The sequence below is a fragment of the Priapulus caudatus genome, unplaced genomic scaffold, assembly GCF_000485595.1.
Source record: "Priapulus caudatus unplaced genomic scaffold, Priapulus_caudatus-5.0.1 Scaffold1483, whole genome shotgun sequence".
Lineage (NCBI taxonomy): Eukaryota > Metazoa > Priapulida > Priapulimorpha > Priapulimorphida > Priapulidae > Priapulus > Priapulus caudatus.
Window position 1 is genome coordinate 41,962 of NW_014578544.1, and position 16,306 is coordinate 58,267.

General features: G+C 45.8%; 1 protein-coding gene across 1 annotated transcript in view; it reads right to left on the reverse strand.

Annotated features, from left to right (window-relative positions):
* Positions 1–1,236: 1,236 nt before the first annotated feature.
* The window catches only part of LOC106816778, a 21,262-nt gene continuing 6,192 nt past the window's right edge, over positions 1,237–16,306 (reverse strand). The window contains exons 3-19 of the mRNA XM_014821402.1: positions 15,574–15,652; positions 14,808–14,911; positions 14,047–14,180; positions 13,410–13,593; positions 12,294–12,555; positions 10,199–11,022; positions 10,000–10,083; positions 9,312–9,467; positions 8,281–8,462; positions 7,944–8,063; positions 6,921–7,047; positions 5,351–5,519; positions 4,791–4,936; positions 4,483–4,642; positions 3,880–4,065; positions 3,006–3,116; positions 1,237–2,206 (exon numbers count right to left, since the gene is read on the reverse strand). Coding sequence (XP_014676888.1) covers positions 1,989–2,206; positions 3,006–3,116; positions 3,880–4,065; positions 4,483–4,642; positions 4,791–4,936; positions 5,351–5,519; positions 6,921–7,047; positions 7,944–8,063; positions 8,281–8,462; positions 9,312–9,467; positions 10,000–10,083; positions 10,199–11,022; positions 12,294–12,555; positions 13,410–13,593; positions 14,047–14,180; positions 14,808–14,911; positions 15,574–15,652 — 3,246 coding nt within the window. The 3' untranslated portion in view covers positions 1,237–1,988. The remainder of the gene's footprint in view (positions 2,207–3,005; positions 3,117–3,879; positions 4,066–4,482; positions 4,643–4,790; positions 4,937–5,350; positions 5,520–6,920; positions 7,048–7,943; positions 8,064–8,280; positions 8,463–9,311; positions 9,468–9,999; positions 10,084–10,198; positions 11,023–12,293; positions 12,556–13,409; positions 13,594–14,046; positions 14,181–14,807; positions 14,912–15,573; positions 15,653–16,306) is intronic.

Sequence of the window (16,306 nt, forward strand, 5' to 3'; positions counted from 1 at the left end):
GTGCGTGAGTGCGTGCGTGAGTGCGCGCGTGTGTGTGCGTGTGCGTGTGGGTGTGCGCGTGCGTATGCATCTGGTTGTGCGTGTGAATATGACTGTGCGCTTGCGTGTGCTTGTCCGTGCGCGTATGTGTGTGTGCGTGTGACTGTGCGCTTGCGTATGCATCTACGTGTGCTTGTCCGTGTGAGTGCGCGTGTTATCATGCGCCTTCATTTATGTATGCCTCCTATATGTACATATATATACATTTATATATATGTATATATATGAGAGAGAGAGAGAGAGAGAGAGAGAGAGAGAGAGAGAGAGAGAGAGAGAGAGAGAGAGAGAGAGAGAGAGAGAGAGAGAGAGAGAGAAAGCGCGATAGAGAGAGCGAGATAGATATTTAAAAACAGATAGAAAGAGAGAGATAGACAGAGCGCGCGCGAGCGAGAGAGAGAATACACCCCAGTACGCACGCACAGAACTTCTAGAGTATGTTGTGCTGCTTGTGCGTGGCTGTTAGAGCTTGGAGTAATAAGCAGACTCGGAGTAGAGAGTATATTGTCGTCGTTCATTGTGTATTCAACCTTGACCAAATGGCAGTTAGTTGACCGCAAATGTTACTTAGGTACGTACATACTTACGTAACGTTTGTATTGCCGATTACCGAAATGCAAAATCTTCAAACAGCCCATCATGGCCGACAGTTCATCGTGTAGTCGTTGTCTGAGACCTTTAACGATAAGAACCAGTTACAACTGTTTTTTAACCTAAACCATCCCAATAAAAAGGCCAGAACTTTACTTATTATTAGTAACGTGATATACATGCATGTTTTACCGCCACAGTTCCGGCTTTAACCTCAACACTAGAATCGGCCTGACAATGCCACCCTTCCTCCCCATGCAGGCGAACGAAACAAGTACAAACCAATATATTGAGTAGCAATAAAATCTTGTATTTATGTCACAAATTTCCTGTCGTTACATGTATTCTGTGTGTATGCTGTGTGACAAGGTTGTTTACAATAATACACTGCAATAACAGGGCCGTAGCCTGCGGGGAGGGGGGGCAAGAGGGGCAGCTGCCCCCTAAATTTTGGAGCAAAATTACAAAAATAAATTGTTCTACTAAAGAAGAATTGTCGTAGTCAGAATGAAGGCTGTACATGTACTCAAAAGTGCCTCAAATACCATCTCCTGCTATCTACATTTTCAAAATTTTCTGGGGGAGGACCGACAGACACACCCCCACTTGTTTCTCACCCCCTCCTTGAAATCATGATTCTGCCACTGCCACCCCCCCTAGGAATTTGCTCAGCCTACGGCCCTGAATAATAACTGAGCCTAAAGTACACACTGGTGGGTCCAGGGGGTCGACATCGAGGCCATGTTGCCCCCTACAAGAATCCGTGAAGAAAACAAGTGAAGATACTGCAAAGAGGATATTTATAAGCATTTCAAATCTCCATTGTACTTATTGTATCCCGTATGTAGTACCTATTACTATTAGGAGCCATAGGTTTCTGCCTGAAGCACCAAAATGCATCGCTGGAACCAGCTATAAGTATAAGCCTACATTGCTCACCCAGACTCCCTCATCACTGGTTTTTACAATTTCCCTCCCCCCATTTCGCATTATTGGATATTCGAATGATGGTACAAGCTAGCTAAGTTTGTATAGTGCATCCTAGGTAAGAGCTATAAAACTAAGACTAAAAAAAAAAACACCAAGATAAAATAAGACTAGTTGAGCGTGTATAGTACATACTACATAAATTGATAGAAAAATCTAGGTAAGAGAGTACAGTACATGCTAGGCAAACAATGATATATGTAGTACATGCCAGCAAAGTAATAACGCATAAATGCATAGGTAATAACGATGAACTGATTAATCACAATAATATTAATCGGCAGACGTGTTTGGAGTTTTGTGTGTTATTACGTTCGCGTACGATAACATGCAATATAACGTCGCACCAACATGCGTGAAATGAGATTGCTTATTTATGATATGCGTCTACAGTTGACGTCCTTCATGCAGCTTGATTCCGACGCGCGTCCATCGATTGTCATCTGCGTCACATTGTCATCATCGTCGTCGTAGTTGACGATGTCGTCGTTGTTGACGATGTAGTCATCGAGTAGCGCCCTCATTTCTTCGGAGCGAGCGAGTGCGCGGCAGCGAGCCATGCCTGCCATCTCCGACCGCTCCAGTAGCGAACCTGCGGGAGAGAGAGAGACGGCAGGTTCAGTACAACATTTCTACCACAACGTATTAGCCAGCGAGCCGTGCAGCTGTGATTTGCACGTGCAGTTTTGAAAGGCTGCACAGCCAAAAAAAATAAAAAAATTGAAGATTTTTACAATTTTCCGGGGGCCTCTCATACCCTCCCCCCCCCAATGAGAGGGGGAACACCTCTCATACTCTCCCCCTCCCCGTGAACGCCTACGACGGTCTTGGCTGAGACACACACAAAAATTGCACTCCTACATATTTTTTCTGCACTCCCACAATACTCATTCCTGGATAATACCCTGTTCTACCGCCTCGACGAATTTCTCGTCCGAACAAATCAAATCGGGATGCAGTCTGACACTGACACACACCTCTGCTCGGATTACAGGTAGATTTGCGTCAGTGACGCATCGCCATAATCGCCGTTCATCTGTTCACGTGGGAGCAGAAATGTGTTCACGGTGTGGTACATCTTAATGTGGCGGCATACATGTAAATCGGAATCGTTGCACTGCACAAAATCATGTCAGTAGTACCACTGCAGTTCCACGTATACTTGCTTAGATAAATCACACACGCGCCCACGCACACGCACACACGTGCACGTACGCACACACACACGCACGCACGCACGCACACACATACACGCACATACGCACACACACACACACGCATGCACACACACACGCACGCACGCACGCACGCACGCACACACACACACACACACACACACACACACACACACACACACACACACACACACACACACACACACACGCACAGACCTGCATGCTTGAGTAGCAGGCGCGTGATGGAGAGGTGATTGTTGATGATGGCGTCGTGTAGCGGTGTGACACCCTCCGCGCTGACCGCACTCACATCCACTCCGCCCGACCCTGCAAATAAATCACCGACCCCTCATCATCTCCACGTCCACAATCTACAGCTAGCACACACCCAACTAACACGTTGAATTCGCTCCGGATCGCTACGACCTCGCCAGAAATAAATTACCAATATACTAATTATACTAAAATTACTAATATAATCAATAAATGAGTTACATTCACAAAATGGTTGAGCGCACAAGCAAACATTGTATTAAATCACTAGGAATATAGTCAAACTTGTATATAAGGCCAAACAAAAAAATAGGTGTTTCCGGTCGACCGACCGTCCCTAGATTATTAGGGCCGATCCTAAACTTTTTTTTTTCATTTGAAATCTGACAGACAAAACTAGAGATTTTTTACTACAAACACGTTCTGGACTTGCTTACTAACTTATCCCTACCTATACACCACTTTATAGCATGCATCAGAGGGATATTAGGAACCGAAGAATAAAAAAAAAGTAAAAAAATAACTAAAAATCCCTACCTACCTACTCTACTTTTGTTTTCGATGCAATAGGAAACACACCTATTTTTTTGTTTGGCCTAAGGGACACTCAAGGGGAACGCCAAGTTCTGCCAATTTAAAAACTGTCGAAAACACAAAAAATTTCCTTTATAGTGACAGCTGTCCGTTATACAGAGGTGATAACTAGAACAGGTTCGACTGCATAGTAATCTACATTAGACTGTTAGACAATCGCGTGCACGCAGAACGACCGATGCGAGTCCTGCGCGCGGAAGCGGACATGGTACGGTGGCGCCACCTGGATGATCGCGTGCGTAGTCGAGCAGCCTCGCGACGCAGCGCGCGTTGCCGTGGTTACAGGCCTCGTGTAGCGCCGTCCAGCCGGCGTTGTCCTGCGCGTTCACGTCGACATCCGGCCGCGACAGCAGCTCGTCGACGGCGGCGACGTCACCGCGCATACAGGCGCGCTGTAGCGGTGTCTCACCTGCAAATTATACACATTGTTTACACGCGTTAATTAGCAGCGGCGGCGTGGTGACGTTACAACACGTGTTACACCACGTGCAGTGGCTCGATCTCAATGTACAGGTGTGAAAACAATCTATTCAGCCATCCTTTCATCCGTCCATCCCATCCCTCTATTTATCCAGCGGTCGGTCCGTCCATCCGTCCATCTGTCTGTCCGTCCGTCAGTCTGTCAGTCCATCGGTTTGTTTGTCCGTCCATCAGTTTGTCTGTCTGTTCGTCTGTTCATCGGTCTGTTCGTCTGTTCATCGGTCTGCCCATCCATCCATTCATCCACTCATTACTCCTTTCAGCCATCTATGTATTCTCCTACAAATATCTCGTTGTGTTAAAAATTCTGCTAGATGCACACGATGCTTTGTATGAGAAAAAATACCTTTCCAGTTTCGTTTGTTGACATTAACGCATTTCCTCTTGGCTTCGGAGACGTCGGAAGCGCACCACAAACCTTCTGCTGACCTTTTTATAATTAACCTTGTTTCAACGCCTCGCTCAGGTGGTGGACATCTTTCGACACTGGAGGAATCTGTCAAGTCCTAAAATAAACAAGTAACACGTTCCTAAAATGCTTTTTTAAATGCCATACTTTACGTGGCAAGTATTACGCTATACCAGCAGCAAACGACGTCACGCGAATAGGCTCCAGACTTTCGCTGAAAAAATTTCGCTTAGTCTTGCACTTACCGATTTCCGTTTCTGATTGAATCCTCCCTTGTGCTGCCTCCTATAGCGCTCAGCTAACATGTCTGCTGCATTTGCACGTACCCACAGACACTCTATCGATGCTAGCGCCCTCTGCATCACAGTGTGTTGACTCGACGGGATCGCATCTGAAAGAATACTTTTAATAACACGTCTCGCCAGCAGCAGTAACACCAGCAAGCACCGAGCCATGACGCGCACATGCATTTCATTTATACAAGATGTTATCCAGTTATCATGGCATCAATCGATTTTCAACCCTGAGCCCTACTATCTAACTCCGTAGAGCCACGCGCGATAGTCCATGAAAATAGAAAACTTCTCTGTTTATGTAACCATTTCTGTCTCATTCTGTCTCACTTTCTATTCATCTCTTTATGTTCTTCTCTCTCTTTCTCTCTGACTTCCCCCCCCCCTTCGCTTCTCGTATTCTCTGTTAAAATCTATTTACATCTGTATCAAATGCTAAAAGCTACATTATGTAATATATAAGGTCATCGAGACATATTGCTGCTGATGTCTCCCCCCAATGCAGCACTCACGGTGTAACATGGTCACTAGCTCCCGCGCGAAGTGCATCGCACGAGTGCCGACGCCGCGCCGCGTCGCCTGGTGATGCTGCTGCTGCTGCTGCACTCGCGCGTTGTCCGTCCTGATGCAACACTCCGCCGCCATGGCAACCAGCTTGCCGATCAATCGTAGCACTTCTAGCTAGAGATTGCAAGGGGATGTGAAGTTGTAAAGAAAGGATATACTGTTGCACGTAAAGGCAGCAACGTCACATATGTCACCGGCACGTGTGCGATGCAAAACTATGGTTACAAAGTATTTATTTAATTCATTGCACAACTAAATAAAATATAAATGGTACACACAATATAAATATAATAAGATATATATATAAAACTAAGATGACTTCTAATATAACTTGGCATATATCAAGAGCTAATAATACCTAGAGTGTACAACGAAAAAACGGGAAAATAGTGCTATTTCACGACATGATTATTCTACTTTGCCTGCGAGTCTGAATAATTTTATGGTATTGCATTAAGCAGAATTCTTTGCTCTCTAAACAAGACCAACTGCTTGTCAATACGATACTCCTAGCTGAGATATTGCGTCCTAAACTCTCCTCCCCCATGTCCTCACGACGGCCTCGCATCCAGCTTATTCAGCAACTAACCGCCTCTAAGCATTTTGGCTATCGTTTTCCCGTCGCCGCTTGAGCGCCTGATAACATTATGTCAGCATGCCCAAATTTGGTACTCTTACTAGCTGCGTTGTAGAGACTTAATTAAAAAAACATTGCCGGCTCCATCATGACGGGCATTAGCCATGCTAGGAAAGATAATGGGAGATAAGGGCATAGGCGATGCCCCCGAAAGTCACCTATTATAACCAAAACTCCGTTCATTCATAAAGTTATCGCGAAAAAACCGAACTCTCGCAAAGCAACCTTAGCGGCGAGAAGGATGCTGACTGAGTTGGATTCGAGGCGCCGTGAGGCCTGTGGGAGGGGAAGTTTACGAGCCAATATCTCAGCCTAGGAGTATCGTATTGACAAGCGGTTGGTCTTGTTTTAGAGAGCAAAGAATTCTGCTTAATGCAATACCATAAAATTATTCTAGACTCGCAGGCAAAGTAGAATAATCATGTCGTGAAATAGCACTATTTTTCCGTTTTTCCGTTGTACACTCTAGGTATTATTAGCTCTTGCATATATGTATGTAGATATTTATCATTTTAAATAGGCAAGAATTTCATACTTATTCATGATAAGAACCGTTTTTATAACTACACATACAGACATGCATACACATCATCACAGTTAGAGTTAATAATGACAATTTTTTTTACAACGTTTGTCATTATTATCTCCTGACATCTTGTAGAGCTTTACATACGAGATGTAAATCGATGATGGACGTCGTATCTGGAGTGGATGACTGGAAGACTGGAATTGTCATTTCGCCCCTCCATCAATTCGATTTATTTAGTTTCACTTGTATTAATTTTATTAGCATTGTCTCTTAACTTGTTAAACTAATAAGCTACCTCCACGATGTAATTCATAAGTGTAAATAAAGTAAATTGTGTGAGTAAACCTACCTGCGTGCGTGTGTGACGCGCGCACGAGCAAGCATCCGCATACACCTGTAGCAGATCACGTATGCGCCGGTTCACACTTCCCGACTCGCTGCTAGAACGCCACAGCAGCCGTTCAAACATCGGAGCGCTGCGACAGAGAAAGATACGGTGCAGTGAACAAACGTTTCCTCACACACGGTAATTACAGCTGATAGGGTCTATGTGCCCCAGGGTACTGCCTGAACGTACCCTGGTACTATCTAATATGCCGGACCGTACCTCGCCCACTCCACTAATGAGTCTAGGGAGTCGCCTACGCCTGCTCCCTAACCCTAACCATATCAGATAGTACCAGGGTACGTTCCGGTATACTAGACCGTACCCAGGGTACGTTCTGGCAGCACCCAGGGGGACATAGACCCTATCAGCTGTAATTACAGGCCCCGCGATTCATCGCTCTTTGTGCCCCTCATCTATTGTGGAGAGGCTTCCCTGTGGATTTTGCGTAGTTGACATGAAAAAGATAGTGATGGACTTTTAGGATTGTAATAAACATTTATGAACATATACTTTTACATAGAGTCCTGCTTATATTGATTGTTATTTAGGCATTAAAAACTTCCCAGGTTTTCCAACCTCGTTCCCAACTATTCCACAAACACACGACAACTATTAGATGTTAAGAACACGAAAGCCTCGTGCTGCCAACAGAGGATGCGCATGTCATTGACAGCTCGCATTGATTCTTAGTGTTGCTATAGCAACTATCAATGCTTCTGATCCATCAACTGTGCCTCGGTGCAATAGTGAAATTCACGCCCAGGTGCCAATTGTTTAGCAACACCACATCACTGCACACCACTGCAATCACTGCTGAGTACTTCACTTTCAAATTATGACACTACAAACTTATGACGTCATATAATGCCACGTGATGTCATATGCCACGTGATGTCATATGTCACGTGATGTCACATGAATTACCTCGCAGACACGCACCTGTGCAGATGCGTACCTGCAGACACACAGTGATGACGCGCTTACCTTGTGCCGGCAGCGACTAGAAAGTTGGTCTCGAGGAGCTGCGTGAGATATGTGAGCAAGCGAAGGTTGTTCTCATGGGCCAGCTTCGTCACAATGCCGTCCGACAGCACGACACATGCCCTGAATAACGATGAAATAATAATGAAGATAATAATCATCATAATAATAGGAGTGAATAAAAAAACTCAAAAATTATTATAAACAAAACAAAGAAATTTAATAAAATAATAATAATAATGATGAAAACAAAACACGTCAGCACGGCTCAGAGCGACCATTGCGAGATATGGAATCCGTGTGCGGCCGTGCAGACGCTAACACACGCGCACGTACGTACCTCACCACCGACAACATGAAACTCCAGTGAGGTTCGCCGCAGCTCTCCGGCGGGGACGTGTCGGTGGGAGCGAGCGACTGCGTGTAGACGTCTACGAGCGTTGCTGTGACGGGTGGATGCATGTCGAGCACATGCAGCAGCGTGCGGTAAGCACGCAGTGATGAGTGGGCGTCGCCCGCCTCCTACAACACAACACACGACAAGTAATGCGACTGTAACAAAAAACACGAAACAAACACACCCAGACAGACACTGTGTGTAACAGCAGACACTTCTATAGGGCCATCCTTAAAAAATTATATGTTTGCTGTCCTCCGACCGACCCACGAAAATAGCCGCGACCCAAAAGTTTTTTTTGACATTTTGGGTGCCATTCTTTTTTTTGTTTCTGTTACATTCCTCATAGTTACGACTGAAACACAAAGCATGTGTGGCAAACATGAGGACAAACTTAAAATAACTATTATGGCTCACAAAAAAAAGAAGACCTATCTACCTACCCACTAAAAAAATAATGGGTCGGGGGACAGCAAACATAGAATTTTTTAAGGATGGCCTAGAACGAATCCCAGTCTGTAAAGGTCAGAAGGCGGTTATCTTGACAGAGAGTCATACCCCGTGCAGACTGCAAAATTCGATCCCACATCAAACTAGTCTGGATTTAGGCATTTCCCTCATGTGACCCTTAAGTTATTGTTACAGGTTTAACTGATGATATCTCGAGCTATACATAGGATTTATGGGTAGGGCACGGCAGAATACAAGGTTGGGAAACCACAGTGGTTTAGGATTGTGGACGTCGGCCGGATTTTCGAGGTACCATGGCGAGTAAGGAGGGTAACCACAGCAATAGAGGAAAGAAACCATGGCAAGAAGGAAGGGTAGCCACGGCAAGCAAGGAGGGTAACTACGACAAGCAGGGAGGGTAACTACGACAAGCAGGGAGGGTAACCCGGAAAAGTAAAGAGGTCAAGCATGGTAAATGACGTGGGCAACCACGACACAAACCATCAATGACATCGCGAAAATACCTGTAAAATCCGTCTCATCGTGACACGTAGCAGGCTGGAGGGAGGGTGACTAGACGATGACAGGAATGTAAGAATGAGATCAGAAGCAGCAGCCCAGCATTCTTCGTCCAAGCATGACTCTACCATCGCGACCTTTGCCGGTGTATATGGTTCCACCTGCAGGAGGTAAAAACAACATATCATCAGCAATCGGCACAACACGAGTGGTATTATGAGCGGTTCGATTAGTTGTCTCTTCTTTCCGTGAATGAAGCTCATCGGATATCAATCAGATATCAAATCGTGTTCACAGACTTTATCTGAACATTGTAAATTTGGGTTACTATTAACTCTTTACTTGGTTAATGTCTGTGAAATGTGGTTGATTGTATTTACTTATTTTACTATCTAATTGCTGTGTAAGCAGTGTATAAATATTCATAAACTTGATCGCTTGACGGTTCTATTATTCACCCACAAGGGTCGACATTACAAAAAGGCACTTCTTTGACAAGCAGGATTAATAGAATGCCCTTATCACAACACTGATTGGCTATAGCTACCTGTCAATCACACCAGCCACATAGATCAATTAGTACTACAGAATTTAGCACTGTCTTCTCATAGCATAACCCAGACCTACGCAATGCTAATAAACTAAGCAACTCAATCACATATCCCTATATCCTCAGCTCATATTTGCTCTCACCTCTTTCCGCACATTTGACTCTTCTTGATAGTTGTACGGCAGCAGCGGTTTTGCTGGCGGACCAAGACTGAATCGCGTGCAGTTCTGAAAGAAACATGTACCCAATAATTACATCTAATAATTAATTTCTCATAATTAATGTATTGATGTAATCAAGCAGAACTGATTGCTCCTGGAGTCGCCTTCCCCGCTCACTCACCTGCTGCTGATGAAGCCTGCTATATCGCTGTAACATCGCAAGCATCGGCGACAGGCGATCAGTGGCGCTCTCTTGCGGTGCGACGGTGGCGCCCTCACGGCTCCCTCGCGGAGATTCTCGCTCCCGACCGTGCGGCGATTGCAGAGTCCCTCGCTGGGCGGCGTCCGTCGAGCCGCGCGCACCGATCTCACGCCTGCCTCGAGACTTCCCTGCAACGTTCGCGTCGCCGTGCCGACGTGCGGAATCCGTTGCCGCAGGCACGCGACGGGACATCTCCCCGCCGTCTCCCGCGACTGCATCTGTACCCGCAGCCGTCGTCGGTGCCATGCTGGGACCGGCGTCACGCGACGCTGTCAGACCCGGTGGTCGCTGTTGCTGACGGGACGGCCGAATGCTGGTCGACGGGCGTCCTCGTCGTCGCGGCGACGCATCGCAGGGACATGCGACCACGCGGCCAGCGCGCGCGCGTCTCCCCGTCGTCGTGGTAACGCCGTGGCCCGCCCCATCGTCGGATGCACGCGACAACGCAAGCACGCTGCCTCGACTAGCAGATTCGGAGATGGTCGCCGCGTCCTGACCGGTGACGGCTGCCGAACGCGGTCGACTCCCGCTCGCGAAAAACCGACGGATGTCCTGGCCTCCCGCGGTCGGCGCGCCTCGATCGCGGGGAGGTCTCCCCCTCCTGCGCCGCACAACCACCTCGGGTCCTCCGTTGCCTGCCGCCAGCGGCCGGGAAGGCAACCGCGTCGTCTCGCGTCGTGCGGTGGCAGGATTCCAATGCAGCAAGTACGTGCCAGATGGCGTTGCCGGCTTAGCCGAGGCTTCTGCAAGACAAGGACAGCAGATTTAAACACGTGTGCAGTTCGATACGGTGGTTATTATATCAAGCCATAACAGCTAGTGAAGTGATGTAGGTACAGGGTGTGAAATTCAGATTTTTTGCACTGGCCCAAACAGCAATTTTTTACCAGCCCTCACCATAATTTACCAACCCTCACAAATTTTGTTTGTAAAATCAATGTCATGTTTCACGCTTGCATTCTCGATTTCAAATTTGTAAACATGTTGATTAATAATTATTATGGCGTGATAACAGTAAACAGTAATGTAGGCAATTTGCTCATTAATCATGTTAATGCTATAAATAAATATATGTAGGTACTCGCAAACACGGCTGAAACCACCGGCTCCGAGGGCCGGTGCTTTGCCAATGTTACCGGCCCTCCAAATAATTTGCCAGCATATGCCGGTGGGCCGGTGCTAATTTCGCGCCCAGTAGGTATCACACCAGATCGATGAAATTTAAGCCATTTTGTCTATCAATACGAGAATACATGGAAGCATAGCAAGTAAAAGCGAATCAGGCTGTGAGATTACTTGAAGTAGCGATAGACTAGTCCTGCATGATGCATGTACACACACACCCCTGTGCTTCTCACAGTTCATGCCTTATCATCAATCATAGCAAAATTCATCCCTGCACCCCTTAAATGCTTTCTCAATTGCAGTGAAACAACTCATCCACCTGAGAGGGTCTGTGAGGGAGAAGCAAAGAGCATTTTGGAGATGCACAGCGTGCAATCTTACAACTTATTTTAAAATCTGTCAATGAGAGACAAAATTGAAAGCCAGAGCATTCTCGTGCATAGTTTACATTACAGCCAATCAGATATTTTTTAACAGACACTTTTTAAATGACGCATGGATCGCATTGCTGCTAAGGACAGATTGTAAATCACAGGATGCTGCTGGGAACAATAAGTAATGACTTTTGGCTGCCATTCAATTGCCACTTCCAACTATAGCCACACAGTGCATAGTCCTACAAATGCAAGTAACCAGATGTGAAAGCTCTACAGTGAAACCTGTGTTAGCGCACACCTGCATAGAACTAACACCTGTCCACGACGGACACTTTACGCATTTCCCTCGAGTGACCCCTTATATACAGACTCGACTGTACAATAACTTATTATGTACAGCTATTAGTCAGTGTTCTGTGACAGGACAAGCTGGGGTCAAGACGCCACTGTTTTTGCTGCTGTTCTATTTGTGTTTGTGTTTGTGACGCGAGGACACCGCTGCGTTTTGTCACCTCGTTGCGGATTGACAATCCGTTGTGCCTCAGCAAGGGGTCGTGGCGGAGGAGTCCTGCTTTTATCGCCGGCCGAACCCGGTCGCGACGCGTCTCTCGCTGCCATCACGTCTTTTAGCAGCACCACGACATTGCCGAGCTTGGGGTCGACGTGCGCCGCCGCCTCCTGGCCGAGTCGTGGTGGCGCGCGCGCGACAAGAGGCGCGTCGCGTGAAGTCGCGCGCGTAGCAATCCGGAGAGCGGCCACGTCCACCGGCGCACCCTGGAGGACGTCACAGACAAATGGAGACACAGTTACTAGTAGTGATGTCACGATCATCGGTTTTTTTTTTAATTTGAACAAGAAAACTTGGAAAAGTGATGAGAATCAGCACATCATGACATGTATTATACACACAGTAGTAAACAGGGCTAAACAAGCACATACATGCACACACGTACATGCACACGACGTTACGCACACGCAGGCATTCAACACCCCGAGTAACCGATTGTAACCGATCATCGGTTACTTGGGTCCAACCGATGATCGATTACGAAATTACAACCGATTGACAACACTAGTTACTACAGCACTAGTAGTCAGTAGTCTGAACATCTGCCTTAAACTATGTAAACCTAGAGTAACCACACAAAATGCAGGAATGCCTTAATTTCCAGCCGTTGTTTACTTTTGACAATCCTAACACATTCGTGCCGCGCTTTAACAGGTTGATGTATACGGCACCTGTGTATTAGGGCCACTTATAACATGCGCAACTGACTCCAATTAGCAACTGGAGAGATGAATTACTCGTGTGCCCGACATGCCTCCTAAAATTCCTGAGGAGAATCCTGAGGAAGTAAAAATATATATACACCGTGCTTGCATGCGTGCGTCTGCATGTCTGTGTGCGTGTGCATGTATGTGTCTGTGTGCGTGTGCATGTATGTGTCTGTGTGCGTGTGCATGTATGTGTCTGTGTGCGTGTGCATGTATGTGTCTGTGTGCATGTGCATTTATGTGTGCGTGTGCATGTATGTGTCTGTGTGTGTGTGCATGTATGTGTCTGTGTGCATGTGCATGTATGTGTGCGTGTGCATGTATGTGTCAGTGTGTCTGTGCCAGTACCATACCTTGAGCACATACTCGGCTATATACTCTGGCCGGTAACATCTCGCTGGCTGGCAGCGCAGCAACGACGACATCGACGACACCATGCTGCTACTAATGAACACGTGCGTCACACCATCGCACAGCTGCCGCGCTTCGATCGGCAAGGCTGCGACGATAACCTCAGCACCTCCAATTTCCAAGAGGCTGCAAGTGAAACGCAGGAAAAAATTCGTTTCCACAAAAATACTCGAAAAAGTCCGAAAGTTTCCGAAGTCGAGTATCCTTAGTTTCTCCAAAAAGAGTCTTTTCTACCGACACCTGTCATGCATAGATAACATTGCTGTGGACAAACGTGTGCGTGCGTGTTTCAGAGGTATTGTTGCTAGACTCATAGACTCCTGCTAGCATATGACACACCAGGGATGATGCCTTGATGACAAAACACGTGCAATTGAACAATTGCTTATCCTAAATGAGTTTACCTTTGCTTTTTCGACCGTAACTTCACCACATACACCAGAGCAGTCGCGCTGCACACGTAAAAATTCTCGGTGGCATTTCATCACTTTCAAGCTTACTCGGTACTACGATTTCATATCAACTTTTTTTCCACACCTACTCAGTACTACAACTTTTGCCCACTCAGCTCTGCCTCACCGCTTATAGCCAGCCGTTTTCTCTGCATTTCCACTAACGATGGCAGCCCGCCAACTGTGAAAGATCGTCTGCTTCTGCCTAGTAACAGCCAGGCGTCTGCGATGGGGGGCGTCATATAGCCATGCTGGTGCCACCTATGATTCATGAAGACAGACATATAAGAAACTAAAGTGATATCGGAAAGTCCAGCTGCGTTACTTAGGTCATAGAACAAGGGGTATAAAATGACCGAGGCGCGCTTAGGAAAGTACATGATTAATGTAAACACTCGTGCGTTTTTAGTTTTTGCATTTACACAAACATTGCAAAATATCCCAAATGACCACAATCATATTTGTAAATGTTTCTGTAAACAGAAACGCACCTGTAAATTGAAGTACGATGTTAGTGACGAGAATTATAGATCAAAAACCTAGACTAGTCCTATCGTAACTATGTTATATATAGGCAACTTATCACCCCCCCCCCCTTATCTGATCTCAATATGGCGGCGGGGACTTTTCGATATGGCTTATTACTGAATAAGCAAAGCATTGAACTTGAGATACCCTCATTAACTCTGACCAGACATCTGGAATATATACAGGATAGGTTGTTGTTAAACATGCATATCTATGTATGGCAAGTAACTGTATTTGATGCAGTGTATAAAAACTGCCTGACCATTGAAACTGCCTGAAATTGACCTATGTATCTGAGCGAGGAAACAACGTCCCCATAAGTAGTGACCAGTGCACTGAAAGACATGGATAAGAAACTACCTGTTCGTATTTTTCATCAGCTTTCCACTCATACGGTGCTTCGTCTAACCAGGTGCCTTTTGCGATGCAGTCGTACAGGTACTGAGTGCGAAGAATCCAAATGCCTACGAACAAAAAAACGGATGCATTTGAATTTTTATGACGAGACGCACTGCATAATCGAACATGGGTCTAAATCCTAAGGGACCCACGGTTCCGATGCCCATATTTTAAGGCTCGGGCCTGACATTTCTAATACTAGCAAACCCGACGGGCCCGTAGAAAATCCACCCCCAGCATGCAAAACAATCCCCGGAATGCCAGCGAGGATGCAAAGTTACCCCAGTATCGCTCACTAATAGTCACTGAATATGTTCTTTGTATTACTGTAATTTGTAAATAAACCATAATTGTAAAAATTTCAAATATCAGTCTTTAATTTATTATTTAAGCGGTATCCGGGTAATGATGCGGGCCTGTAATTTGCCTAGCGGGCCTGTAAAGTCTCTTACCTACAGGCCCGGCTGGCCTGTAAACTAATTTCTACCCCTGACAAAGCTTGTGATATTTTAGGACAATGCAACGACGATGTACGACTTCTTACTCAGGGCTTTAGTCACAGCAGCTGCCAACACCTACATGCCACCTAGAACCTGATGATGAAAGCATTTACTATCCCTAACAATAGAAATTATTACCTCACTTAATGTTACCACAAGGCGATACAGCGTCAAATAAATGAAAGTTATATACTGTTTGAGAAGTAACAGATGCATTTGTTACTTACCCAGAATGCATGAGCCAAGAAATTTTTCGCTGCGGGTGGGCCTGGCACATAGCAGATGTGTCGTGACTGGCTTAAAGCTCTGCGAGAAGGAATTTTGGGATTTAGCACGTGAGACGAATGCAGAGCTGCAATACAGAGCACTAGGCAGATAGCAGGGTGCAAAATTAACAGAAGTCCGGAGTCAAATACTCCCTGATTTACTGTCGGACTCCCTGATTTGACATATGCAGGAGTCCATGTGACTCCCTGAAAATTCTGCCATACTAACTAGTTCGTTCCGGAGCACGGCCTCACAGAATTACCGTATTTTTTCAGCTAATGATCAAAGAAATTTTGGCAGACGTGCAACAGCATGAATCTTAAAAATAAGCACATACGTTATTGTTAATATATTTAATTTTGAACCTCAGACTGTGGACTCTCTCATTTTGCTGCGGACTACCTCTTTTTGAGGGTAGGGGGTCCGTTGGACTCCCGTGTTCAAAAGTCAATTTCTACCCCTGAGATAGCATTGCTTTTCATTCGATAACCAAGTTTTCATTACTTGGCCTAGGTTGAGCAAGCTGGCATATGCATGGCTAATTCATTGTGTGGCATTGTTTGTAGAAATGCTGCTGTGTGCACAATTAAAACATATAAAGCCCATTTGCAATAAAGTTTAGTTCAGGAATAAAAACTTCTGCTATAGAGCATATAAGTTGAATTAAATTCACTAGCTGAAACCCGCGCTACG